The 26778-nt window shown below is 40.9% G+C and overlaps 3 protein-coding genes across 3 annotated transcripts; all 3 read left to right on the forward strand.

The window, feature by feature from the left end:
- Positions 1 to 366: 366 nt before the first annotated feature.
- LOC144280410 (KRAB domain-containing protein 5-like) lies at positions 367 to 7847 on the forward strand. Its single transcript, XM_077842447.1, has 3 exons — positions 367 to 550; positions 6513 to 6639; positions 7744 to 7847. The coding sequence occupies exons 1-3, from the start codon at positions 497 to 499 to the stop codon at positions 7845 to 7847; spliced, it is 285 nt and encodes a 94-aa protein (XP_077698573.1). The 5' UTR covers positions 367 to 496.
- Positions 7750 to 21497, forward strand: LOC144324826 (uncharacterized). The gene is given in 3 exon segments (XM_077916229.1): positions 7750 to 7839; positions 14545 to 16697; positions 16699 to 21497. Coding segments are annotated over 2 exon segments (2202 nt in total). The 5' UTR covers positions 7750 to 7839; positions 14545 to 14615; the 3' UTR covers positions 16819 to 21497.
- A 420-nt stretch (positions 21498 to 21917) lies between these two features.
- On the forward strand, positions 21918 to 22227 carry LOC144280413 (ATP synthase F(0) complex subunit f, mitochondrial). The gene has a single exon (XM_077842450.1). The coding sequence runs from the start codon at positions 21942 to 21944 to the stop codon at positions 22206 to 22208; it is 267 nt and encodes an 88-aa protein (XP_077698576.1). The 5' UTR covers positions 21918 to 21941; the 3' UTR covers positions 22209 to 22227.
- Positions 22228 to 26778: the final 4551 nt, after the last annotated feature.

Raw genomic sequence — 26778 nt, forward strand, 5'->3', positions numbered from 1 at the left:
CCGACGCCTCCGCCCCGCGGGCCCTGCCTGCCGGCGTTGAAGGCCGCAGGCCGCTGGGCCTCGGTCCGGGGTCCGGCCGGCCCGAGGCTCCTGACGCGGCGGTCGGCGGCTGCCCGCTCCCGGTGCTCACGCTCGTCGGGCGCGGCGCGGGCAGGGCTGGGGCTCCGGCTCCGAGGGGGCGCGCGCATCCCGCCCGGGGCCCCACCCCCCAATTCCTAGCGGGCCCCGACCTGGCCAGGGCTGGGCAGGGCGGGGCGCCGGGGCCCGGGAGCCGCCGAGCGCGCAGCGCACCCGCCCCCCCCACCCCGCCCGCGAGCGCGCCCCTCCCGCGGCGCCCGCTCTGAGGTCCGCCCGCTCTGAGGTCCGCCCGCTCTGAGGTCCGCGGCGCGGGGCCGCGCGGCCGGAAGCCCTGGTGGCCGCGTCAGCGCGGCGCCACGTCCTCGAGGGCCTCCAGGATGGTCCGGCGCTGCTCGGGCCTGACGTCCACGCGGAGGGGATGCGCCTGCAGGACGCGCCGCCGGACCGCGCTGCCCCCCGGCGTGGCCACCAGGTACTCGCCCGCCAGCGCGGCGGCTGCTGCCCGCGGCCGCTGGCGCCGCGGGGCGGGGGGAGGCCGGTGGCCCGGGCTCTGGGCCGTTCCGAGGCTGGGGACGGCGGGACACCGCCTAGGCGGGGACGAAAGACGGCGCTGGAGCCGGGAGAGGTCGGCCGCCGCGCCTCGGCTCCACAGCCGCCCACCCCGGCGCTCCCGGCGCTCCCGGCGCGCCCTCCCAAGCCCCGCGTCACCCCCCGCTCTCGGCCCCGCTTCTCCCGAGCTCTCCTGGCCCCGGCCCCGGCCCACTCGGCCCGGCCTGTTTGTTCTTAAAGATTTGCTTTATTTGGGGGGAGGGGGAGAGCGCGGAGCCTGAGGCCGGTCCTTCCCAGGGCGCGAGCTCAGGACCCTGGCTGAGGGGAGACGCTTGACCGGCAGAGCCACCGGTGCCCCAGTGCTGTCGCTGTGAATTAAAGCCCTGCGGGTATTAAAAAGATTCCCTTTGTGACAGTTCTGGAGGAAGGTGTTGATTTAAGATTCCTATTGCTGATGGGGCCGGGGCCGGGGCCTGGGTTCTCAGTGCAGGAGACCATTTCCCGTTCAGGCCCCATCTGGTTGCTTTATCAGCTCTTGGCAGGCCAGGATGAAGAACGCACAGATAGATACACAGGAGGACCATGAGGCCCAGAATAACTCTGAATGTTCTGGAAAGAAAGGACTAGACCCTTTACAATGGGAACAAGATACTCTATTAAAAAGATATTAGATGTTACAGGACCTGGAACCTATGTCATCAGAGTTTCTATAAATCAGCTATATTCTTAAAATTCGATTTATATTCTGATACCCTGTTTGGATTCGAAGCTGCGAGCCAAGAAAGAATTCTTGAGATGTCTTTTGGTGCGAAAAGGTGGTTGTAGGTTGTATTAAAGCACGGGGTCAGGACCTGTGGGCAGAAAGAGCTGCGCTGGAGCCGTAAGGAATGGCCTACTACATACTTTCAAGTTGGAAGAACATTAGGGAAAGTGTAAGTCTTTAAGGAATTTTGGAAGCAAGGTTTTTATGACCTTGAGGGGCTAGATATTGTTAGGAAAAGCTCATTTATAAAAACCTAATAAAACTAATAATAAACTAATAAAACCTCAGCTGTGAGACCCTTGAAATATATAACCATGGATCATGTGCTTGGGGGATGATCGCCAACGGGTATCTTAAAGGAAGTTTCTGAAGCAGTTTTTGTATGTTATAGTACACTTACAGGATCCTGGGGGTAACCTTTTGCCCTTGGTGAAGTATCCACGTCCAGGCAGTTGAATCCTTAGAGGAATGTCACTCTGCCTGTTTCAAGGACTTATCAGTGGGCTGTAGGTAGTGAGGAAGTTTAATAATCTTTCTTCTGCCTTTGTTTCCCACATCATTAGGCGCTGATAGCAATGTCTTTCCTTACAGCTGATGTTACCGTCTTTTACTGGGCTTGGTGCCCTCTGCCAGATTCCTCCGCTGTATTCATATTTTCCCGTTTATCATTTGTGAGGATCTTAGGTGGATTTACTGAGCGATGTGCAGAAACCACCACATTTATTTTTATTTTTTATTTTTAAAGATTTTACTTATTTACTCATGAGAGACACAGAGAGAGAGAGGCAGAGACATAGGCAGAGGGAGAAGTAGGCTCCCTGTGGGTAGTCAATGTGGAACTCCATCCCAGGACCCCGGGATCACAATCTGAGCCAAAGGGAGTTGCTCAACCACTGAGCCACCCAGAAACCAGATGGTCCCAGAAACCATCACATTTAAACTGGAAACTTCTGGGATCCCTGGGTGGCTCGGCGGTTTGGCGCCTGCCTTCTGCCCAGGGCGTGATCCTGGAGACGTGGGTTCGAGTCTCTCATGAATGAATAAATAAAATCTTTTTTTTTTTTTTTTTATAAATCTAAGGTACTTTTGGATTACTCCCCTTTATTTATTTATTTATTTACTTACTTACTTATTTATGATAGAGAGAGAGAGAGAGGCAGAGACACAGGCAGAGGGAGAAGCAGGCTCCATGCACCGGGAGCCCAACGTGGGGATTCGATCCCAGGACTCCAGGTTCATGCCCTGGGCCAAAGGCAGGCGCCAAACCGCTGCGCCACCCAGGGATCCCCGAATAAATAAAATCTTTAAAAAAAAAAAAAAAACTGGAAACTTTTATCTCCTGCAGTTCCATGTGCTTGTAGTTTCTGAAGAGGAGAACAAAAGCAAAAGAAATGTAGATAGAATGAAATTTCCTTCCTACTTGCAGCTAGAGGCAAAAAGCAACCTTAGCTTGACAATAGCCAGCCCTCCAGTATATTGTAAGTCCTCCTAAGCATGAAAATCCCTTTACAAACTTCCTTCATCTCTACCCCCACTTACTTACCCACTAAGCATATAATCTGTGGCGCCTCAAATCACACCACAGCTCTTTATGCCCACAGCCCTGTCATCAATTTTACTAAACACGGGTTGTTGCAGGGCACCCGCATTGCTTTAGTGGCTCAGAGGGTTAAGGCTGACTCTTAATCTCAGTTTAGCTCTTGATCTCGAGGTGGTGAATTGAAGCTCCTCTACACTGGGATCCACCCTGGGCTTACAGCCTACTTAACAACAATCAGATTTTGCACCGAAAATGTCTTAAGAATTCTTTCTTGACCTCTGGCTCCTGGCCCACATCACACCAGTTTCCACTGGACAATGAAGACTCTCACTTCTGTGTACTAGAATAGTGACTTCTGAGAGTGGAGGTGCTCAGTCATTCAGCCCTCCATTCCATAGGTTTTTCTTTTACTCCACACTCATGTCGCAAACATGCTCTTCCATTTACTTCTTTGTATTTTCAGAAAAAGAAAACAAGAATCAGATCATTAACATGTTGGAGTGTCTGAAAATCCTGAAATATAAAAGAGCACATGATGATTGAAACACAAGTTTTCAATGAAATACTACCTTTGTGGGGTTATTGAGCACAACAGTCAAGAAGGAATTCTTGAGACATTTAATGGCACGAGTTAGTGATTTTATTGAAATTACTATTTCAGTATTGACAGAAAGAGCTGCCCTTTGGCTGAATGGAGCTGGTGGTTCTTTGGTTAGTGTGCAAGGGAAGGGGTGTGCAGAGAGTACAAGATCATAAGTATGTCTTTCAACTTGTAAAACTACTCTTATAAGACTTCTCAGGCACTTACTCAGGTCCATATTAACATTCAGTGAGATGTAACAACCAGCTCTTATTTGATCCTTATAGAAGTATGCAGAGGATAGGCCAGCCTTCTGAGCTAACAGTGAACATTCTTTGCTTCTGGCCCTCATTATAATAGACTTAAAAATAAGAATTCTTTTCTTTCTTCTTATCTTTTCTTTTCTTTCTTTCTTTCCTTTCCTTGCCTTGCCTTGCCTTGCCTTGCCTTGCCTTGCCTTTCCTTTCCTTTCTTTTCTTTTTTCTTTTTTCTTTTCTTTTCTTCTTTCTTTTAAAAGATTTTATTTATCTGACAGAGAGAGAGCACAAATAGGCAGAGCAGCAGGCAGAGGGAGAGGAAAAGGGAGAAGCAGACTTCCCGCTGAGCAGGGAGCCCAACACAAGCTCTATCCCAGGACCCTGGGATCACAACCTGAGTGGAAGGCACATGCTTAACCTACTGAGCCACCCAGGCACCCAGCTCTTTTATTTCTTTCATTCAATGTGTATGTATTGATACTGTGAATAAAAGACAGAAGCATCATCATCTACAAAGAGATTTTCATATCATTGAAAATATTTCTTAAATTAGTCACCATGACAATTTGCTGCTCTATCCCTTTTAATGTGTATATAACTACTTTCTAAATGTATAGATGGGTGCATGAAATGTAAAACGGTAGATCACTTTTGTGTGGATCTCATCTCACTTCCATCATTCTTCTCAAGTCTCCATCATTCTTCTCTGCTATGAATGCTGCTTTAGAGTCCTCTCTGTATATTGCCCTGTGTGTCATTTTAGATCAACCCTAGGACCAATAGATCAGGGTTAAAACCTGATCCCTTCAATGTGCTGGATATTCTGGATGTTTGACAAAAGATTCGCAAAAACAAAATAGAAGAATAATTTGTTTACTCTCTTAGATTATTATTGTTTTTTATTAATTTATTTAAAACTGTTAGATGCCACCTACTAACTATGAAATTCTCAGAAAGGTTTGTTGTTGCCTTTCTTGCTATTCTAGTAGAACCTAGAACTAATTACTATAAAACCCATTCAGTTCCAAGTCCCCCAAGAATTCTTGCCTTGGAGTTCTACCTCTATTCAAAAATGTATCCCTTGGCAAAACTACTGCCTTGTTTAAAATGTGGACTGCCATCCCACTTCAGTACTCCTGAACAGAATCTCCATTTTCACAAGATTTGCAATGCACTGTATTAAAATTCTAATTCACGGGATACCTGGGTGGCTCAGGGGTTTAGCGCCTGCCTTCCCTCCAGGGCGTGATCCTGGAGTCCCAGGATCAAGTCCCACATCTGGCTCCCTGTATGGAGCATGCTTCTCCCTCTGCCTGTGTCTCTGCCCACCCCATCTCTCATGAATAAATAAAATCTTAAAAATAAAATAAAATAAAATTCTAATTCACATTGGACTTTGATAAGTACCTTTGTAACCCACCAAAATTTTCCACCTTAGAAATAAACACAGCTATGGGTGCCTGGGTGGTGAAATCATTTAATCTGCCTTCAGCTCAGGTCATGATCTCAGGGTCTTGGGATCCAGCCCTACATTGGGTTCCCTGCTTAACAAGGAATCTGCTTCTCCCTCTCCCAACCTGTTTGCACTCTCTCTCTCTCAAATAAATAAATAAAATCTTGAAAAAAATAGATGCAACCTATAATGCATGATATAAATTACAGTACTTAGGAATTTGTTATGCCTCTGTTGACACATTTATTTATTTATTTATTTATGTATTTATTTTAAAGATTTTATCTATTTATTCATGAGAGACACACACACAGAGAGGCAGAGACACAGGCAGAGGGAGAAGCAGCCTCCATGCAGGGAGCCCCACGTGGGACTCAATCCCGGGACCCTGGGATCATGCCCTGGGCCAAAGGCAGATGCTCAACTGCCCAGCCACCCAGGTGTCCCAACACCTTTATTTTATAAATTATCTTGGATAAACATACAGTATTTATAATGGTTTTCTGAATCATATGCCATCCTCTTATGTCAAAGTTGGACAATACATTAGAGCATATTACTGTGTTAAACATTATCTTAGTGCATAAGCAGGAAGCTGACCTAAGCCAGAACCAGTTCTAATATAACTTCGCTAAAAGGAGTTCACTCCTTGGGGAATCACAGATAGAAACTACTCCAGGTAGAGTTGTCACACAAAGGAAACTTGACTTGCAGCAAATACGGAGATCACAGAGAGTAACTTCCCAACAAGAGACTCCCAGAGCCAGAGGGAATGATTTCCTTTTATTTAGGGTTAGGGTAGATATTTAGAAATTGGAGCCTTGTCATCTTATGTAGAGCTAAGTATAAGGTGGCATATGAAGCTGAAGATAACAGTTCTATATGTACTTTGTTATATAAATATGAGGTTTGTGCTTCTCCTTGAGTGGAGATTTTAGTATTATAATGAGTTAAAAGGAACTGTTGGTCATTCCATGGGTCACTCCTTGGTTCAGCTGCATAATTGTGAGTCAGGGGTTAAGCTAAAATTGGCCCGGGCCAACCTTTTTCACAGGGGAGTTCGCCTCTTTTGCTGGATAGTTTCTGTTTCCATCACAGGAGTCTATGCCTGAAGTAAAAGATTAAGGTAGAAAGAAGAGGCTGAGAAAAATATGGGACAAAGAGGGTACAAGCCCATAAGCAGTAAGGGTCAGATCATGGGATCTAGCTGGTGACATTTAACTCCCTCTTTCATCTTAGGTACGTTGTGAACTCTGCCTACGACCACTTGGTAACTGTGGTATTTATTGCAGGGGCTGCTGACATTCAGGGATGTGGCCATAGAATTCTCTCAGGCGGAGTGGGGATGCCTGAACCACACTCAGCGGGAACTGTACAGGGATGTGATGTTAGAGAACTATGGAAACCTTCTCTTCTTGGGTGAGGATGACTCCTTCCAGGTTTCCCAGAGCACACTCTGGGTTTTCTTCCTTCCTTTGAAGACTGACTCTTAGAAGATTCCTCTGCATGACTGGAATTCGGATCCATGCAATAAGGGAAATAAATGGGGATTTGTAGATGTGGAGAAAAATCTTCATGTTTCCTTTTCAGCTCTAGCTTCCCCTTCCTTTTTTTAAAAATTTTTTTAAAAACATGTTATTTATTTATTTATGAGAGACAACACAGAGAGAGGCAGAGACATAGGCAGAGAGAAGCAGGCTCCATGCCGGGACCCCGATGTGGGACTTGATCCCGGAATCACGGGACCATGCCCTGAGCCAAAGACAGAGGCTCAACCGCTGAGCCACCCAGGCATCCCTAGCTTCGCCTTCCGTTGTTTTTTTTTTTTTTTTTTTAAGATTTTATTTATTTATTCATGAGAGGCAGAGAGAGAGGGGGGGGGTGGGCAGAGACACAGGCAGAGGGAAAAGCAGGCTCCATGCAGGGAGCCCGATGTGGGACTTGATTCCAGGACTCCAGGATCATGCCCTGGGCTGAAGGCATGCATTAAACCGCTGAGCCACCCAGGGGTTCTCCCCTAATTCTCCTTCCTTAAGGAGCATCATCATTTCTGTTGATGAATGTCAGTACTAAACATTGACACACATCAAATGGTACCGCCCAATTTTAAACTCCAGTTTTTATTTATTATTATTGTATCTAGTTCTTGTAAGTAGAAGCCATGATTTGAATATTTGAAACTCCTTCTGCTTGTTCTTTTTTTCTTTTTTTTAAGATTTTATTTATTGATGAGAGACACACAGAGAGAGAGGCAGCGACACAGGCAGAGGGAGAAGCAGGCTCCATGCAGGGAGCCCGATGTGGGACTCAATCCTGGGTCTCCAGAATCACACCCTGGGCTGAAGGTGGCGCAAACCACTGAGTCACCCGGTGTGCCCTCCTACTGGTTCTAAAGGGGCTGTTGGTCAGTAGCATTTGGGAAGGTATTATCTATACTTTTACACTGTCCTGTGGTCTCTGCTGAGCATGATACTTGATTGAAAATCTCCAGCAATACCCATTTTCCTTTTTCCTAATAACCAGGCCTCATTGTGTCAAAGCCAGACCTGGTCTCCTTTTTGGAGCAAAAGAAGGAGCCTTGGAGTGTGAAGAGAAAGAAGAGAGTAACCATCCATCCAGGTAAGTAGAAATGAATGAGGCAGATGACAGAGGTGCGGTCCACATGTGAAGGGGGAAGAGAGACCTTAAACTGTGGTGGGAGTAGTTCTCCTTGAAAGGATACACTCTTGAGAAACCTAGTTTATATTTTTCTCCCTGTCACAGAGGGACATGTGCTATCCAACATTATCAAGCTCTTAGCTTCTCTAAGGATTCTCCTTCAGCTCAACTGATGGTCCATCACTTCCACAGGGAGGGCCAGGAGACTCCCCTGGGAGTGGGAGGGTCTCCATAATCTGGGAGGTTCTCCATTGCTGTGAGGGTCCTGGGGAAGTCTCCCTGTTTCTCAGGATCCATAGCCTTAGCCCTTTGTAAGTTCTGTTTTGCGTCGTGAGAAGCATGTCGGAGTAGTGGTGGGCATACTGGGGTTTGGTGCAGAAATCCTGGGAACACTGGAGACAGATATCACGTTTTCAGACTTATACATTCCAATGTTATGGAGGCTTTAATCTTGATTGTACAAAATTGACACTCAGTAATTTCATCAGATGACAAAGCACCTCCCTAAAATAAGAAAATCTAATCCTTTATTTCACTTTGAAAGTTAATTTTTCTTTGTATGAACTGAAATTAGGATATAACAGTGTGTTCCATTCCTCAGTGGTGAAATAATCTAATGTATCTGTTTGTATCCTAGAATTCCTACCTAAATTAATGCCATGGGGGAGCTAGAACTTTTAGACCTTAGAACTTGAAGCCTATAATAAATTCTCAATTTTTACCTTCTTTCTTAATACTTGCATCATTGTATGAATTTGTCTTGTATAACAGGAATTTCTTTTTATTTTGTCAAGTGTGTTTTCACTTTCTTATTAGTTATATATGAGATTCATCTGTTACTTATTAGATCAAAAGTTCTGATATGACATGGGCATGTGAGGTAGAGGGATGTCTGGGTGGCCAGTCAGTTGGTCCCAGTTCATGATCCTGGAGTCCTGGGGCTCAAACCCTCCACCCCCAATGGGATCCCTGCTCAGTAGGGAGTCTGCTTCTCCCTGTGCCCTTCCCCTTCTGTGCTCTCTCTCTCTCTCTCTCTCCCTCCCTCAAATACATGGATAAAGTCTTAAAAAAAAAAAAAAAAGCAGTGAGGTATAATTCGTATAATTCCTGTATTTTAAAGAAAGTTTTGTTCATAAATGTAATTTTACTTCAGTGAAAATTAGTCATTGGGTTTTTCTTCTACTTTCCTTGGAGTATATCTGAATTTAATCCCAAATATGTATTTAATGTATAGTGGCTTTAGCATATTTTGCAACGTTTTTGGTGTTTATTTAGAAATGAAGATGTTGTTTATTTCCTTGGTTCTAAGGAGTGGGTTGTGGCCTTAAATTCTCTGTTCAAGGAGGGATATATTAATAAAATAATACATTTGTATAATGCCTTTTTGAGTGGTTGTTCATATGATTTTCACTTACAGCTTTTAATGATTGATTTTAATGAATATTCTTTATAATACTGTGGTCAGTGAAAACCTGCCAATAATTCATGCTTGTTTTTTATGAAACATAGAGTTTAAAATTAGTTTTATAGAAAATTTCCTTGAGAATAATGCATCTGTTTGGTTTTTTTGAAAGATTTTATTTATTTCTTTATTCATGAGAGATGGAGAGAGAGGCAGAGACACAGGCAGAGGGAGAAGCAGGCTCCATGCAGGGAGCCCGATATGGGACTTGATCCCGGGTCTGCAGGATCCGGCCCTCGGCTGTAGGCAGCACTAAACCACTGAGCTAACCGGGCTGACCTGTTCTTTTTTTTTTTTTTTTTTTTTAAGATTTAATATATTAATTTGACAGAGAGCACAAGCAAGAGGACCAGCAGAGGGACAGTTAGAAGCCGGCTCTCCACCTAGCAGGGAGCCTGACATGGATGGGGCTCAATCCCAGAACACTGGGTCACAACCTCAGCTAAGGCTTAACCACTAGCCACCCAAGCGCCCTTATGTTGTTCTTTATGATATTTCTTGTTGATGAGTGGTGAACATCTCTGCCCTAAATCCTATGTGTTTCCCAATTCTCAGCCACATTCTTGTAATGAGGCATGATTCCACTGTTTCCAGGACCTGTTCTGCCTGGGTTAGAAGTACAATTTTGTCATCAAATACATGTAAATTAATATGCTTCTGCACAGTTTAGGTGTTTCTTCACACATCTCCCTTGCAAGTTCACTACAAAAGTTTAAGGTAGACCTTCATGAGTACTGGGATTTGTTTACGTGGTTGAATGCAAGCCCCACAGGAACACTGCAGAAGTGAATGTTATAAGTCACTCAATTCTTCTGCATTGTATCCTGCCAATGATAGCCTTGAAAAATATTTCCTGATGTAAACTGCTTTTTTCAAGTTTTAAAGACTTTATTTATTTTACAGAGAGAGTGAGTGTGTGTGGATGGGGTGGGGGGGTGAGGGAGGGAATCTCAAGTAGACTTCATGCTGAGCACCGAGTCCAGAGTCTGTTGAGGAACCTGAACCCACAACCCCTGAGATCATGACATGAGCCAAAATCAAGAGTCAGACACTGAACTGACTGAGTCACGCAGGCAACCCACATTGAATAGATTTTATCCCAGATCCTGTGTCAGGCTAATGAGTGTTTGATGAGGTGGTGCACATCTGGGATAATTAGTCAAGAGGCATGCTGGGGTCAGACTGAGTGGTGGATATTGTTGGGAAACGATTCTGTGGGTTTAAGTTACTCTGTATGTTAAGGATAGAGGCACTGAAAGTGTTTATCCTTAATTGGCTTTCCGCTGCTGTGCGAATATTAAAATGCTTTGAAATATAGTGACAATATCTTACCCTTAGATGGAGGACAGATTTGTTAACTGTAGAGGAAAACGGATATCGTCTTCTATGGCAAAGGTTCAGGAAGATATGTTCTCTGCTCCTTCAAGATATTGGGGTTTCCTGTGCTCAGGGTCTCATAGATGCGACACAAACCCACTGCATATGCAGCATCTACATGTGTGAAATGGGGATTTGGAGCCGGCAAGTGAAATTAGCGTGATCAAGAAATTTGTGCTGTTTCATGTGTCATGAACCCTAAGATCCTTGGACTTGAATCTGAGAGTCCTCTGTCTTCTGCTAGCATTGGAAAATTGTTATAGGCAAGCTTGTTCCACTATAGAATATGTGGAACATGGAATTTTTATACTTCTTGGGATTATCCATGGGTTTATTTAAAAATGAAGTTGATGGGCACCTGGGTGGCTCTGTCACTGAGCCTCTGCCTTGGGCTCAGGTTGTGATCCCAGATTCTGGGATCGATCTCCTGCAGGGAGCCTGCTTCTCCCTCAGTTTTTCTCTCTGCCTCTCTCTGTGTGTCTCTCATGAATAAATAAACAAAATCTTAAAAAATAAAAACATGAAATTGATATTTGTGCGTCTGTTTCTCCTTTTAATTTATTTGTTCACTTGTCTTTTAGCCTCCACCTATAAGTGAAATCATGTGTTATTTGCTTTTCTTTGCCTGACATATCAGCACAGTACTTTCTAGGTATTTACGGTGTCCAGCACAATACTTCCTAGGTCTATTTTCATTGTCATCAATGGCAAGAAACCACAAAAAAGGCAGAAACAGACCCACTCCAAAAATAAAACAGAACTGCTGCTTTCTGGAGTGGAATGGAGAGGGATGATGGGCCAACTGGGTAAAGGGGAATGGAAGGTATAGGCTTTCAGTTATAGAATAGATAAATCATGAGGCTGAAGGATATAGCAGAGGGGATATGGTCAGTGGTAATGTAATCTGGTTCTATGGTGCTAGGTACTCGCTACACTTGCATGGAAAAACTTTTAAGTTGCAAATGGATGTCAAAAGAAAGCCAGAGCAACACCTGGCTATCAAACAAGCTAGTGTATTTTTTTCTTGTACGATGTTTATCGTGCTTTGGTACCAGGGTAATGCTGGGCCTCATAGGATAATGTTGAATATGTTCTGTGCAATCCCCTATTTGTGAGATTTTGATGGATTGTCATTTATTATTATTACTTTTTAATGTTAGGTAGAACTGACCAGCGAAGGTATGTGGTCCTGGACTTTTCTGTGCTGGGAATTGTTTTTATTCTACATTCAACTTTCATTCTTGTTATTGGTCTGTGAAGATCTACTTGTTGGGTTTAAGATTTATATTTCAATCTTGGTAGTTTTATATATATAGGGGAATTATTTGGGATTTTTCTAAATTATCTGATTTGTTAGTATATAATTGTTCATGGCAATGTTATCACAGTATGTATTTCTGTAGTTATCGGTTGTGTTTTCTGTCCCATTTCTTGTTTTAATTTTTGAGACTTCTCTCCTTTTTTTTAGTTAATGTAGTTAAAATTTTGATAATTTTTTGGAAAATCTGGGCATTGATGTCAATGTTAAGTTACTGTTTATTATGGTCCCTACCTCTAATTTTTCTTTGTTAGTTTCTTTCTCTACTTGATCACAGGTAAGTTTCTTCTTTTTCTAGTTCCTTGTCTTGTAACGTTCAGAAGAAAAGTTGGGGGTGTCTAGGTGGCTCAGCGTTTTCGCATCTGACTCTTAATCTCAGCTTAGGTCTCGATCTCAGGGTCTTGGGTTCAGGACCCAGTTAGCCAGTTAGGCTTCATGTTAGGTATGGAACCTACTATAATAAAGAAATGAATAAATAAAAGAAAAGGAAGAAAGTTGAAACTGCAACTTAATTCAGGCATTTATAGTATTAAAGAAATTGAAAATGGAATGTGTTGTAGAAAAAATTACTAGAAATAAATAATACCAGTGATAACCAACAAAACAACAAAAAAATAAGGATTCTTCAGGGTTTTTTATGGATGTCATCTGTAAAGAGATAAACTTGCATTTTCTTTTCCCATTTAGAGTCATTTAAGGTTTTTTTTTTTCTCCCATTCAGACTAGAATATCCAGTATTGTGTTGAATAGAAGTGAAATCCCTTTGTTATGATCATACAGAAAAAGCTTACATTTTTTTTTACTATTGAATATATTAGATTTTAGGTTTTCATAGCTATATGGCCTTTATTAAGTTGAGGTGGTTTGCTTCTATTCCTACTTTATTGAGTGTTTTTAATAATGAAACATTGTCCAGTATGCTCATATTCTTATTCTGCAGCAATATGATTGCCATTTTTGATCTTCATTCTGTTAATGTGGAGCCTTTAACTTATAATTTTCCATATGTCAAAACACCCTTGAATTCCAGGAAGAATTGCCTTTAATTCTGTTGTAAAATGTGCTTTTGATTCAGTGTGCTAGTTTGCTTGTTTATTGTGGATTTTGTATAACTGCGCCTCACAGGTAGTAGTTTGTAATCTTCTTTACTTGTACAGTCTTCCTTTGCCTTTGACAACCTGGTAACACTGGAGTCACAGAGACTATTTTGATAATTTCCCTTCTCTTCACTCCCTGAAAATGTTGGAAGAGATTTGAAATACTTTTCCATGGGACTCCTGGGTGGCTCAGCGGTTGCGCGTCTGCCTTAGGCTCAGGGCGTGATCCCAGAGTCTCTGGATCGAGTCCCACATCAGGCTTTGTGCATGGAGCCTGCTTCTCCCTCTGCCTGTGTCTCTGCCTCTCTCTCTCTGTGTCTCTCATGGATAAATGAATAAAATACTTAAAGAAAAAAAAAAAAAAAAAGTACTTTTACGTTAAATCTCTGAATTATCCAGTGAAATCATTTAAATCTCTGAATTATCCAGTGAAATCATTTGGAATAAGACTTTTCTTTGTTGGGAAGTTTTAAATTACTTTTTCCATGTACTTAGTAGTTGTAGATCAATTGTGACTTTTTAAATATTATTCAGGAAGTATTTAATGGAATCCTGAAATCTAGGTAGCTTACATCTTTTTTGAAATTTATACACATTTTTTGGTATCTCTTTCTTGACATATAGTTATCCATTGTCAGTTCTTATTATTTGTGTTTTTATGGTATCAGTTAATACTGTCTGCTGTCACTTCACTTCTGGTTTTAATTGGCCTTTCTTTTTCATTCATACTTGATTTTGTTAAAAGTCTGTCAATTGGTTGATCTTTCCTGAAAACCAACTCTTCCTGTTGTTCGTGATAATTTCCCTTTTTCTTTTTTTAGTTTTTATTTATTTATTCATGAGAGAGAGAGAGAGAGAGAGAGAAAGAGAGGCAGACAGAGGCCAAGGGGTGGGGGGAGAGAGAGAGAGAGAGAGGCAGACAGAGGCCAAGGGAGAAGCAGCCTCCATTCCATGCAGAGAGCCGGATGTGGGACTTGATACCAGGTCCAGGACCACGCCCTGGGCTGAAGGCCACTGAGCCACGTGGGCTGCCCGATATTTTCCTATTTTTGCTGTTTCCTCTTTTGTTCTTTTCTGTTTATGTTTAAATTTCCCCCCTTTTGCAAACTTTGGACTCACGGGACTTTCCTGATTTTTTGAGATATAAGAAAGTAATTTGTACTATAGCATGACAGTACTACACTAATACTACTATAGCTGTAGTACTACAGCTATCTATTAGGCTATGTGGTCAGTACATTCTGTGTTAGTTAATGTGTCCATTGAGGAACAAAGTCCTGATGATTCCTTCTGAGCCATCTTGCTGATTTTCTATGACTGGTTTTTAGGTTATCTATTAGTGGTTGTCAGCATATTCATCTGAGAGTAGTGAGTGAAATAATTTTACATTTCTCTTTCTTGATTTCTTTCAGCCATATCTTCTCGTGACACCCAGAGCTTGCTGTCAAAGCCAAGCATCAAAGCTTCTTTCCAAAGAGTGTCAATGGGTAGATTAAAAAATAATGCCCTTGAGAATTTACACTTCATGACAGACTGGGACAATGATGGAGAGAGTGAAGGGCATCAAAGGCATCATGAAGGCCACAACCAAACTGAGACATCTGCCCATAATAAGAATCTCCCTGCCCAAAATGGTGAAGGATATAGAGCATTTTCAGTAACCTCCCTTTTTAAGTCTGCTACTTCCACAAAGCAGTGTGTTTCTGAAAACAAAAACTCAAATCAAATATTCAAACTTACATATTTAGGGAACGACGACAGTTTGGAAAATCTGGGAAGTTACGTAGTCCATGCTGAAAATAATTATTTGAACCATTGTGAAAAAAGAATTGGATTGACTATTCAGTCAAATATTTCTACAAATCAGAGATTTAAAAATGAAGAACAAAGTGCTAAACAGGATCCATTTGAGAGGTGTTTCACTAAGGAGTCGACCCTACAAAATTACCAGAGCCTTTTCAATGGAGACAGAGTTGCTCAATGCAGTGAATCTGAGAAAACATTTAACCAGGGCTCCAATGTTAGTCGATGTGTGAGGACTCAGTTTCTAGGGACCCATCATGAGTGTAGTAAATGTGGGGAAGTCTTTTATCAAAACTCTAACCTTAGTATACATAATAGTATGAATACAGGAGAGAATCCTCATAATGAATGTGTGAGTGCTCTTAACCAGTCCTCCAATGTTGATGATCAACAGAGAATTCATGTGGGAAAAAACCCATTCAGGTGTAATAAACCTGGGAACATGTTTTGTCAAGCATCAAGGCTAAGTATACATAAGACAGTCCATAGTGGAGAGAAAAGTGACATTTGTAAGGAATGTGGCAAAGATTTTGACTTGGACTCAGTACTACCTCAACGTCACGGAATGCGTACTGGAGAGAAACCATACAAATGTGAAGAATGTGGTAAAACGTTTAAGGTCTGCTCATCCCTAAATAGACATAGGCGAATCCATACTGGAGAGAAACCTTACAAATGTGAAGAATGTGGCAAGGCCTTTAACAGGCACTCAAGTCTTACTCTACATTCCAGAATTCATAATGGAGAAAAACCTTACAAATGTGAAGAATGTGGCAAGGCCTTTATCCAGTGCTCACACCTTATTAGTCATCGCAGAATTCATACTGGAGAGAAACCTTACAAATGTAAAGAATGTGGCAAGGCCTTTAACACTCATTCAGGTCTTATTCAACATCACAGAATTCATACTGCAGAGAAACCTTATAAATGTAAAGAATGTGGCAAGGCCTTTAAACATGACTCAAGCCTTACTCAGCATCACAGAATTCATACTGGAGAGAAACCTTACAAATGTAAAGAATGTGGCAAAGCCTTTAACCAGCGCTCTCACCTCTCTAAACATCACAGAATTCATATTATAGGAGAACCTTACAAATGTAAAGAATGTGGCAGGGCCTTTACACAGCACTCAAGCCTTACTCGACATCACAGAATTCATACTGGTGAGAAACCTCACAAATGTGAGGAATGTGGCAAGGCCTTTAATAGGCATTCATATCTTACTCAACATCACATAATTCACACTGGAGAGAAACCTTACAAATGTAAAGAATGTGGCAAGGCCTTTAACCAGCATTCAAGCCTTACTAACCATCACAGAATTCATACTGAAGAGAAACCTTACAAATGTAAAGAATGTGGCAAGGCCTTTAAACATGATTCTACCCTTACTCAGCATTACAGAATTCATACTGGAGAGAAACCTTACAAATGTAAAGAATGTGGCAAGGCCTTTATCCAGCACTCACAACTTATTAGTCATCATAGAATTCACACTGGAGAGAAACCTTACAAATGTAAAGAATGTGGCAAGGCCTTTAACCACCACTCAAGCCTTACTCATCATCACAGAATTCATACTGGAGAGAAACCCTATAAATGTAAAGATTGTGGCAAGGCCTTTAACCAGCACTCAAGACTTACTCGACATTACAGAATTCATACTGGAGAGAAACCTTACCAATGTAAAGAATGTGGTCGAGCTTTTATCCAGCACTCACACCTTACTAGTCATCACAGAATTCATGCTAGAGAAAAACCTTAACAAATGTAAGGAACGTGGTGAGGCCTTTAATCACCTTTCAACCTTTACTCATTATCAAAGAAGTCATACTAGAGCAAAGCTTCAAAGTTTTAGGATTGTGAGAAAAAAAATTTTTTAAGTTCTTTTAAGCAACAAGAATCTAGACTTGAACGGAAAATGATCAAGATTCTTTTCTTTTACACTAATTTATCCCTTCTTAAGACATTGTCCTACATCTAAAACTATATACAACAAAATTATATAAATATTCCTTGATTTTACAATGATAAATGAAAAAAATTATCCAATCTAACAAGGTATGCAATGTTCTTTTATAGTTGTTGTCAAACTGTTGGAGCAAAGTAACTCATGGAATGTAAAGATAAGAGCTGAATAATCACAGCATTAATGGAAAAGAGTATTTTCACAGAACCACTCTTTCCCCCTCATCCTGTCTCCTCTTAATGTTGATCAAACTGTACCATTGGCCATTTAGTTTTTGGGGTTTTTTTTAGGTTTTCTTTTTAGTTTTTTTTTTTTTTTTTAAGCCATATGCTTGTGCAGAGACACAGTTATCTTATGTCCAATAAAGGAATGGGGAAGGAAAAAATGAAAGAACAGAGGAAACCCCTTCTTGGTCTGGAGGGGCAGAGTTGTTAAGTGTCAGGTTCCCTTTCTAGTAGACACCTCTCTGGTGCTGGACCCATCAGTTGTATCTTTCTCCTCCGTTTTCCAGCTGTGCAGGTGTGTCTTTTTCCTTTATTGGATGCCCATCAAATCATGTGTCCTATTGCATTGACAAACCTTATTGTTCACAATAGTTTTTCATTAGTTTATTACATGCGGCATACACTTCTTCATCTTTAACTGGACTACAAAGCAATCCTGCCCCATCACCTTCAGATTAATATGATCATTGTTCTCAGTCTTGATTCCTTCATTGGGTATTTCTTCGGCCATTGAGAGTGCCAGCATCTCCTCAGCTGCCTCTTCTCAGAACTATCGGGTCCCCAACGACAGTACACAAATAGCAGAAGTGGCAGAAGAAGCAACTATGAGAGGATTTGTAAGTACTGCTCTACTCTTACTCCACATTAGGTAATTCATAACAGAGAGTAATGAAATATGTGTAAAGAATGTGGCAAGGCCTTTCAACAATGGCAAACCATGATTCCTGATCATAAAATGTATAGCGGAGAGGATTTTACAAACACCACAGAATTGGCAAGCACACTAACCAGTACTCAAGCCTTACCATCTGAGGAAAATCATTACAACATCACTACATCTAGATAAACCTCTAGATAGAACTCTGGACTTACTCAACATCATAGCTATCATACAATATAGAAACCATAAAGTGTAAAAGTTGCAGTTCCTTTAACTGGAATTCAGTCCTGAATCAATATCCCAAAATGCGTACTAGAATCAAAACCTACAAAGAGATGAATGAGGAAAGACCTTGTTTTTATATATAGACTTTAGAAAACATCAGAGATTACAGAAAGGAAAGTAAGTTGAAAGACATAAATATTTAGAAATGTACTTATTGCACATCAAATGTCAATAAATGTCACAAATTAATAGAAAGCAGTATATAAGTTACCCTTTTTAGACCGTACTCTACATCAAATACTTACAAGGAATAGTACAAAGTTAAATGTGAGGATCATATATTATGCTTCAAAAGATACGAGGGATGGATTTTTGCAAAGGTATAATTTCGATGTGCTTGTTTTACACTGACCCTGTGTGAGCTAGGTGACTAGTATATATTAATGCATTTTGTACTTTAGAAAATTCATGGATGCCTAGTTGGTATATGAAATTATATGGCTGACTTGCTGCATCAAAGATGAGATGCCCTTCTTCCTTAGGTGGGTCTCATGCAGACCTCATTTCCCATTGAAGATGAACAACAACATGATTTAGAATATATGAAGAAGATCTAAATGAAGATGCTGTTCATGGTTATAACATTAATGTAAGTTACCATGAAATAAGTTTTCAGAATATCATTCTCCATTCATTAAAACTAAACAACTTTGTGGATAGTTTAAATAAAATGGTTTGCTAGTTGGTCTTTAAGGACAAAGAGGTGGCAGTCCTGTAAAATACTGACGAATCTTGATAATAGCAATGGTTATAAGTTGAATTCTCAACATCAGGTGGTGTGGTTCCAATGAGGAAATCAGCACAGATATCACAAAGAGAATAGATAAGTCTTCCCTATGATGGCATACAGATGGAAATTCATATTTCTTCAGAGTTCTCTCAAGCTTGAAAAAGTTTTATATGGAAATTAAGCGGTTAACAAGTTAAAATCAACTGTTAAGCCTCTTGGTAACCAGAGGTTAAAAACCTGTAGTCAATACATAATAGATAGGGAGAAAATAATGGAAGTATACACCCACAGAAAATCACCAAATCACAAAGATGAAGATGAGAGCAAGTATTTCTAAAACAGGAAACGAAAGAATGACAACAGTAACTCCATACTTTAATCTCTACTTACTTTAAATATAAAGGGACTAAATTCTCCAATTAAAAGGTATGCCTGAATGGAAAGAAATAGAAGACCCAAGTATATTTTCCTTCAGTCTTAAGAACACACTCAGACAGAAAGTGCAGGTGTGAAAAAAGATATACCATGCAAATAGAAACCAGATGAAATGAGGATGGGTATGCTTACATCAATCAAAGTAGACTTTAAGTCAAAGACTAGTATGACACTGCACGGGTCATTATAAAATAAAGGGGTTACATCGTGCAGTGTTTTTAATTATGGTGCATTTGGGAAAAAAAGATTTCCCCCATTCTAGTTTTGGTAGGACTCAAACAGTGTGTTTATAACTCACATGATACCCCTATGGAAAACAATGTACTTTCCCATAAATTTTGGTGGTGTTTTTCCAGGTACATCAATTATAGCTTATTTAATGTTTATGAACATCTATATCTCCTGTGTCCCCTAAATGGCTAGTCAATATTCAAAAACCTACTCCTGTGCTTCGAGGTTGGGAAAAAGAGAACACTAAATGACAATTTGAGAAGGAGTTACTGCTTCCAGATTTTGATGTGTGTGGAAAAATATTGTTGCAATGATAATCTTGCTAATTACTGAAGAAGTAGCCAATGATTCATTGAAACCAACTAGTATGGGCTAATCAATCTTTTCCCCACAGTAGTCAGTTTTCTAATCTCTGGCTATTATACATTGCAGATTTTTTCACATGCTATTTAATTTACATTGTTCTATGCTATTTAAAGTCTCCAAATAACTTATTTGTCCTTTCTGGTAGGTTATCATAATACCCCTTCGTAAGATTCCTGATATTATTCCTGGGCAGCTATTCTTTATATACAGTGCAAATGACAGGCTTTGTATGGGTCACCTTTACAGTGCTTCTGATTGTGGCTTTAGTTCAAGTTGGATTCTTTCTGAAATGTACATCTTCACATAAGAAAACCTTACATTATGCTTTGATTTTTAGACTAACTACATTACATGTGACTAAAGGTTTTATACACTATATGTGCATTTATTGAATATAAAACATTTACTCATTTATTTTTGGCAAAAGCTAGTTAAGCACATGTACTTACAAGTTTGTATTAAAGCTGTAGGTTTGTGTATTTATTTAGTGTCTGTATTAAGAGGACATTTACTTCTGATTATTGCTTTTTGCTCCTTGAGCCATATAATACTGTTTGTGCTTACATTGTGGTGTCGATTTGGTCAAAGGTTGGATACATAGGAGTCACCTACTTTTAAAAACGAATTTTATTTGATACATAGTAATCTTTCACAGTTTTTCAAATCAATATACCCTACTTTCCCTGAATAAAATAAAATGAAGGAGTTAATTCGACAAAAGGATGTAATCTTTAGAATAGTTGTGTACCCAACATAAAAGTACCCAAATATATAAGCAACAATGAACAGACAAGAACAGAAAAAGAGACAGCAATACAAGAGCAGGGGACTTCAATTGTGCACCTTCAATATGGGACAAGATAATCAATAAGGAAGTACCAGGCTCAATGATATTTAGCAGATTGACTTACAACGTTCCACCAACAGCAAAAAACACATTGTTCTCACATGCACAAGGAACATTCTCCAATATAGATTTTATATTGGGCCACAAACAAGTTTTAATAAATTTGATTGAAATCGTATCAGGCATCTTTTCCTACGACAGTGCCATGAAAGGAAGTCAGGTACAAGTACAAAACTAGAAAAGTTATAAACATGTGAAAAATAAAGAACGTGCAATAGCATTACTCCTAATAGCCAGGATCTGGAAATGACTTGTGTCTCTTGTCAGATGAGTAGATAATATGGTGGATATATAAAATATACGTTGGCTATAATTAACAATACTATATTCGCTATCTGAAAATTGCTAAAAAATTCTTATTAATTCTTATAACACACACCAAATTGTAAACTGTGAGGTAATGGATGCTAAGTAAACTTACTGTTGTAAATGTTTTGCAATATATAAATATATATATGTTTTTTATATATATAATAAATTATACACTTTTAAACTTATATAATGTCATGTCAATAGTAGGTGAAGAAAACTGGGAAAAAGTAAGCAGATTATTGATTAGATATGAGGATAAGAAGATGAGAGTGGTGACAGCTAAAGAGTGAGAAGTTTCTTAGGAGGTAATGAGATGTTCTAGAATTGACAATGGTTTGCTTATACCTACATGTGACTCAGTTAAAAAACTATCAATTGTACACATTAAGTGGATAAATTGTGTGGCATGTAAGTTATACCAAATAAAGCTGTTTAAAAGGAACCCCAAATACGAAATTCTTAGAAAAGATCTCGTATTAATGGCAAATATGAAAAACTGCATACATTCAGGTATTAATTAAACACACACATATGTGCATACACACACACAGAAGATTTCAACTGGAACTTGGTATTTGACTTTCTCTTTTAATTTTTGTGATACTACAGAAAAACAATTTTTCAAAGAAGCACATGGAAAGGAAGTTCTGTCAAATTAGACATAACATATATTGGGACACCTGGGTGGTTGAGTGATTGAGTGTCTGCCTTTCGCTCCCTTGTGATCTGGAGTCCCAGGACAAAGTCCCACGCCTGACTCCCCTTGAGGAGCCTGCTTTCCCCCCCTGCTTGTGTCTCTTCCTCTCTCTGTGTGTCTCTCATGAATAAATAAAGAAAATATTTTTAAAATAATGATAAAGGGAGAGCGGACACCCAGGACTCCAAGATGGCTTCGCCCGTACCAGTGAAGGAAAAGAAGCTTATGGAGGTGAAACTAGGAGAGCTGCCAGGCTGGATACTGATGCGGGATTTCACCCCTAAGGGCATTGCTGGAGCTTTTCAAAGAGGTTACTACCGGTATTACAACAAGTATATCAATGTGAAGAAAGGGGGCGTTGCTGGGATTTCTATGGTGCTGGCTGCTTATGTGCTTTTCAACTACTGTCGTTCTTACAAGGAGCTCAAACATGAACGGCTACGCAAGTACCACTGAAGAGGGCCCAGTGTGGAAGCACATTTGGCATTCCTGACCATGACTTTTGCCTGGCATCCTTGAATCCTTCCATTGCTTAATTCACGATTAATATCCAATAAAAGTTGACTGGTACTCAAAAAAAAAAAAAAAAAAAAAAAAAAAAAAAAAAAATAAAATAATGATAAAGGAAGATAAAACATATAGTAATAGCAGTTAAGTTCAGCAGGTTGATTTTGAGTGTAAAAATGTATGGACACTAAAATCTATAGTCGGATTCTTCAAAGAATCAATAGAATGGATACACACACATCTATGCATATTTTTAATCTATATTTGTATAGACCCAGAGATAAGATATAGGCTTACTACATACAGAAATAGATGTCTATCTACCTATATGTCTCTGCATAGATAGCAGGATGAATTTCCTGTAATGAATTGGCTAATATGATTGTGAGAGCTGGCAAGTCTGGAGTCTGCAAAGAAGGCCAGCAGGCTAGAGACCCAAGACTGCGGATGGTGAAGCTTCAGAATCTGAAGACAGTCATAGGTGAGAAAGAAAAAGCACCTCTGAAATATATAGGTAATCGCTTCTTGGCTTTTTGGCTAATATCAAGTGTGAAATATACAGGTAATTATTATGTTCTCTAAATGGACTGTCTAGTAAATGGTATGGTCTTTTGGGGTAAAACTGTAATATAAGCTAAATGGAAAAATGCAAATAGCTTCAATAAAGAGTTACACAAAATCTTTTAAGTTAGAATATGTGACTACATGTATGAGAATATACAGCATTTTCAAGCATGCACTAGTACAGAAGATAGAAAATAAGAATTATGGTAGGATGTTTAACAATGTTGCTTCATAATGTCATCAAGGACCATATTCACAATATATGTCACTGAAAGAGTAATGAGCAGTGCCACTTTAGGTTGAGGTACATGGCATGAAGACAAGTAGTGATATGGGACAGGGGAGGCGGTAACAATGAGCGCACAGGGATAAATGAAATGCACAGAGTCTGGGAGCTTGGGGTAACACAGCCACAAGGGAAGAGAAGACAGGACCCATGTTAGTTCTTAGGACTGCTGTAACAAATTATTACAACTGGGTGCTAAAGAACCCAAAAAATTATTGTGTCACACTTCTGGAGGCACTTAGACATCTGAAGCCAAGCTGTTGGCAGGGCCACCTTTTGTCTCAAGAATTGAGTCTTCCTTTCTAACTTCGGGGAACTATAGCTATCCTTGATCTTCTTTGGCTTGAGACACATCATTGTCCCTTCATCACACAGCATTGTGTCTAAACTTCCCTCTTGGGATGCCTGGGTGGCTGAGTGGTTGAGCCCCTGCCTTTAGCCCAGGGAGTGATCCTGGAGTCCCAGGATTGAGTCCCACATCAGGCTCCCTGCAGGGAGCCTGCTTCTCTCTCTCTCTGCCCCTCTCTGTCTCTGTCTGTCTGTCTGTCTCTCTCTCTCTGTCTCTCATGAATAAATAAATAAAATGTTTTTAAAAATAATAATAAACAAACTTCCCTCATCTCAATAGGACAACAGGGATTGAATTGGGGTTTACCTGAAACCAGTATGACAACCAACTTAATTACATCTGCAAAGATCCTATTGCCCAAAATAGGTTAAGTTACAGGCACTGAGGATTAGGACTTGAACATCATTGAGACACGTTCTGTAACTTGGAACACGGCTAAAAGCACTAGGTTGTTAAATGTCACTGAGGGGTTAAAGTGCACTACAGATTTTAAGGTTGGGTGGGTGTATGCAGGGACATTAAGGGTATGAGCCCTAGTGTTGAGGGAATGAGAAGGTAAAGGAAATGAGAAAGAAGGGGATAGTGGATGACAAATTAATGGGCAAAGGGAGTTCAAAGGCAAGATTGGGTAAAAGACATATGCAACTTTATTGCCTGTGATGGGTCAAAGAACATATGGGTGGAAGGGGGATAGTTACTTGTGAATGCAGTCCTGGGAGTGTTCAGTGTTGCAACGAGAGATGAAGGATGGGGAGAACAGATGATACCTGGGGAACAGAGTGTATGTGGGTGGAGGGGGATCATCAGAGCTGGGAGAAGAGACGGCATCAGTAGGCCAAAGGGTCCATGAGAAAGTCAGGGAGTGTAGGGTTGTGGGAATGAGTGTAGGGTCATGAGGAAACTAAGGACTCTGTTAAATGATGGGTCAGATATTGATAATGGACATAAGAGACACGATAAATGGGCTAAAATCATTGGAATTGGGTAGGGAAAGGACAAATGGCATTGGAGGAGGAGAAAAGAATACATGGAGGTTTGGGACAATGGAAGGAAGAGAGCTCTAGAATCAGGCAAGAAGGGTTTATTGGTATAGAGGTCTGAAACACACTTCATGGACTTAGAAGAGCAATGAAGACTAGGAGAGTCCTTTGCAGACAAAGAGTTTTCACGGAAATGTAAAGGTCACAGAGGTGAAGACCTTAAGGTCACAATGGGAGATAAAGAGGAAGGAGGGGAGGGATGGAGCTGGGGGTGGTAGAAATTGTAGGGGTACATTTGGAGGTCACTATTCATTCTCCTACTCATTAATTGTCTTATTTGTACTTGGTTCAAAACTGTGAAGTTTGTAATTCCAGCCATGGGGAAATAACCTTACTTATATAAAATGCCTAGTAGTTCCTTCAGTTGAATTGGCAGTAAAGAAGCACGGATAAAATTCTGAGTAAACAGGGAGACTCAACATCGTCTGTCTCCCTTGAGGATACCACGAACAAGTTGTGACCATGGAGGAGAACAGGTGGAAACCAGTACATTCAATGCCTCAGGAAACCTTGATTTTAAGCTTCTAGCGCCCTAAACAGAAAGCCCAGTTAAGCTCAATGAAATTCAGACTTTAACAACAGAATTCTGTTTTTAGGACCTCCTAAATACTTGCAATTGGTTAAGATAGCGATAGCAAACATACACGTAGGCATATCATCAATTGTATAATGAGAAATATCTAAATAAAGTTTAAAAATGCCCATGAATTACCCCCAGTCAATAATAGTTTGTCCTTCAGACATACAGGTTGTGAGGTTGGGGGAGGGCTTCCGTTCTGCAATTTCAGAGTATAAAACACATAGACACTAAAATATTTTGTACTGGGTTCAACATAAATACGTAATGATTGGTTTACATAAATATTGTCCTATCACACTCATTGTCAGTGACATTGCATTCCTTAACCAATGCTGCATGAAACTGGCATTTTCACATCAGTAGAAGTGGATCGGAGCGGTGGAATATAAAACATATTCCACAGTGATTGTAAGCACAACACCCTCGTGCAAACACTCTTCCTTCTACGGTTACAAAATTGAATGTATCTGCCTCCTGTTACACACATCATGAAATATAGATCTTTGATTTGTACACATGTGACTTAACTGAGCGGCTCTGGGGAAGGAGATTGTTGTCCCATCATGACTTACATTCTTACACCGAATACACAATTTCTAAATGATTCCTCAAAAACAAAACAAACGGGACGCCTGGGTGGCTCAGTGCTTGAGCATCTGCCTTCGGCCCAGGGCGTAATCCTGGGGTTCCGGGATCAAGTCCCACATCAGGCTCCTTTCGGGGAGCCTGCTTCTCCCTCTGCCTATGTCTCTGCCTCTCTGTGTGTGTCTCTCATGAATAAATAAATAGAATCTTCTTTTTTTTAAAAAGCAGAACTAGAAAAAAAATAAAAGAATTTGTACATCATTTCATCCTTCTTTTTTTAAGATTTTTTTTTTTTATTTGATAGAGTACAAGCATGTGAAGGAGCAGAGAGAGGGAGAAGCAGGCTCCCTGCTGAGGAGGGAGCCCAACTCCCAGCTCTATCCCTGGATCCCCACATCGTGACCCGAGCAGAAGGCAGATGCTTAATGTACTGAGCCAGCCAGGCGCCCTCATCCTTTCACCTTTTGACACCACACCAGACCACCTTTCCTTTGGACCGCTTTCTCACTTGGCCTAAACATCTTCCCCTGGGCAGAACCTGAGTATGATACGTTTCCTGACCCGCTCTGCCCACTTTTGCACATGCGCACCACAGACCAGTAGGACTCTGCCGTCAGTACCCCAGACTTCATCCTTGGTGTTGGCTCCCCAGAGCGCCTCCCCAGGATTGTCCACGAAGCACTGCACATGCACAGGGAATATTTGTGGTGCACACTGCCCCTCTCAGAGCCTAAACTTGTAGCTGTGTGCTCCTCTCTTCATCAGCCCTCCTCTCCAGAGCAGGACACCCAAAACCCATCTCAAGCAAGCCCACACACTTGAGTTCACAGGTCAGGCAAGGTGGGACCAGAGTCTATGGACAGACCAGTCCATCCCCTAACCAGCGTTGTTATCTCACCCAGAATTTGAACACACCCTCTCACTTCCTTATTGCTAAGACTTCACACATGCACATAAGAGAATACATGCGAAGCCCTCAAGAAGCTGGGTACAGCATCAGCCACAATGAAGAGGACCCCAGAGCGGGTGGGGATCACGTACTGGACATTAAGGATCACCTTGTGTAATATGAATGTATAAGATGTCCATGAGCGCAGCAGATCTTCTAAAGCTCC

The sequence above is a fragment of the Canis aureus genome, chromosome 1 (genome assembly GCF_053574225.1).
Source record: "Canis aureus isolate CA01 chromosome 1, VMU_Caureus_v.1.0, whole genome shotgun sequence".
NCBI classification, from domain to species: domain Eukaryota; kingdom Metazoa; phylum Chordata; class Mammalia; order Carnivora; family Canidae; genus Canis; species Canis aureus.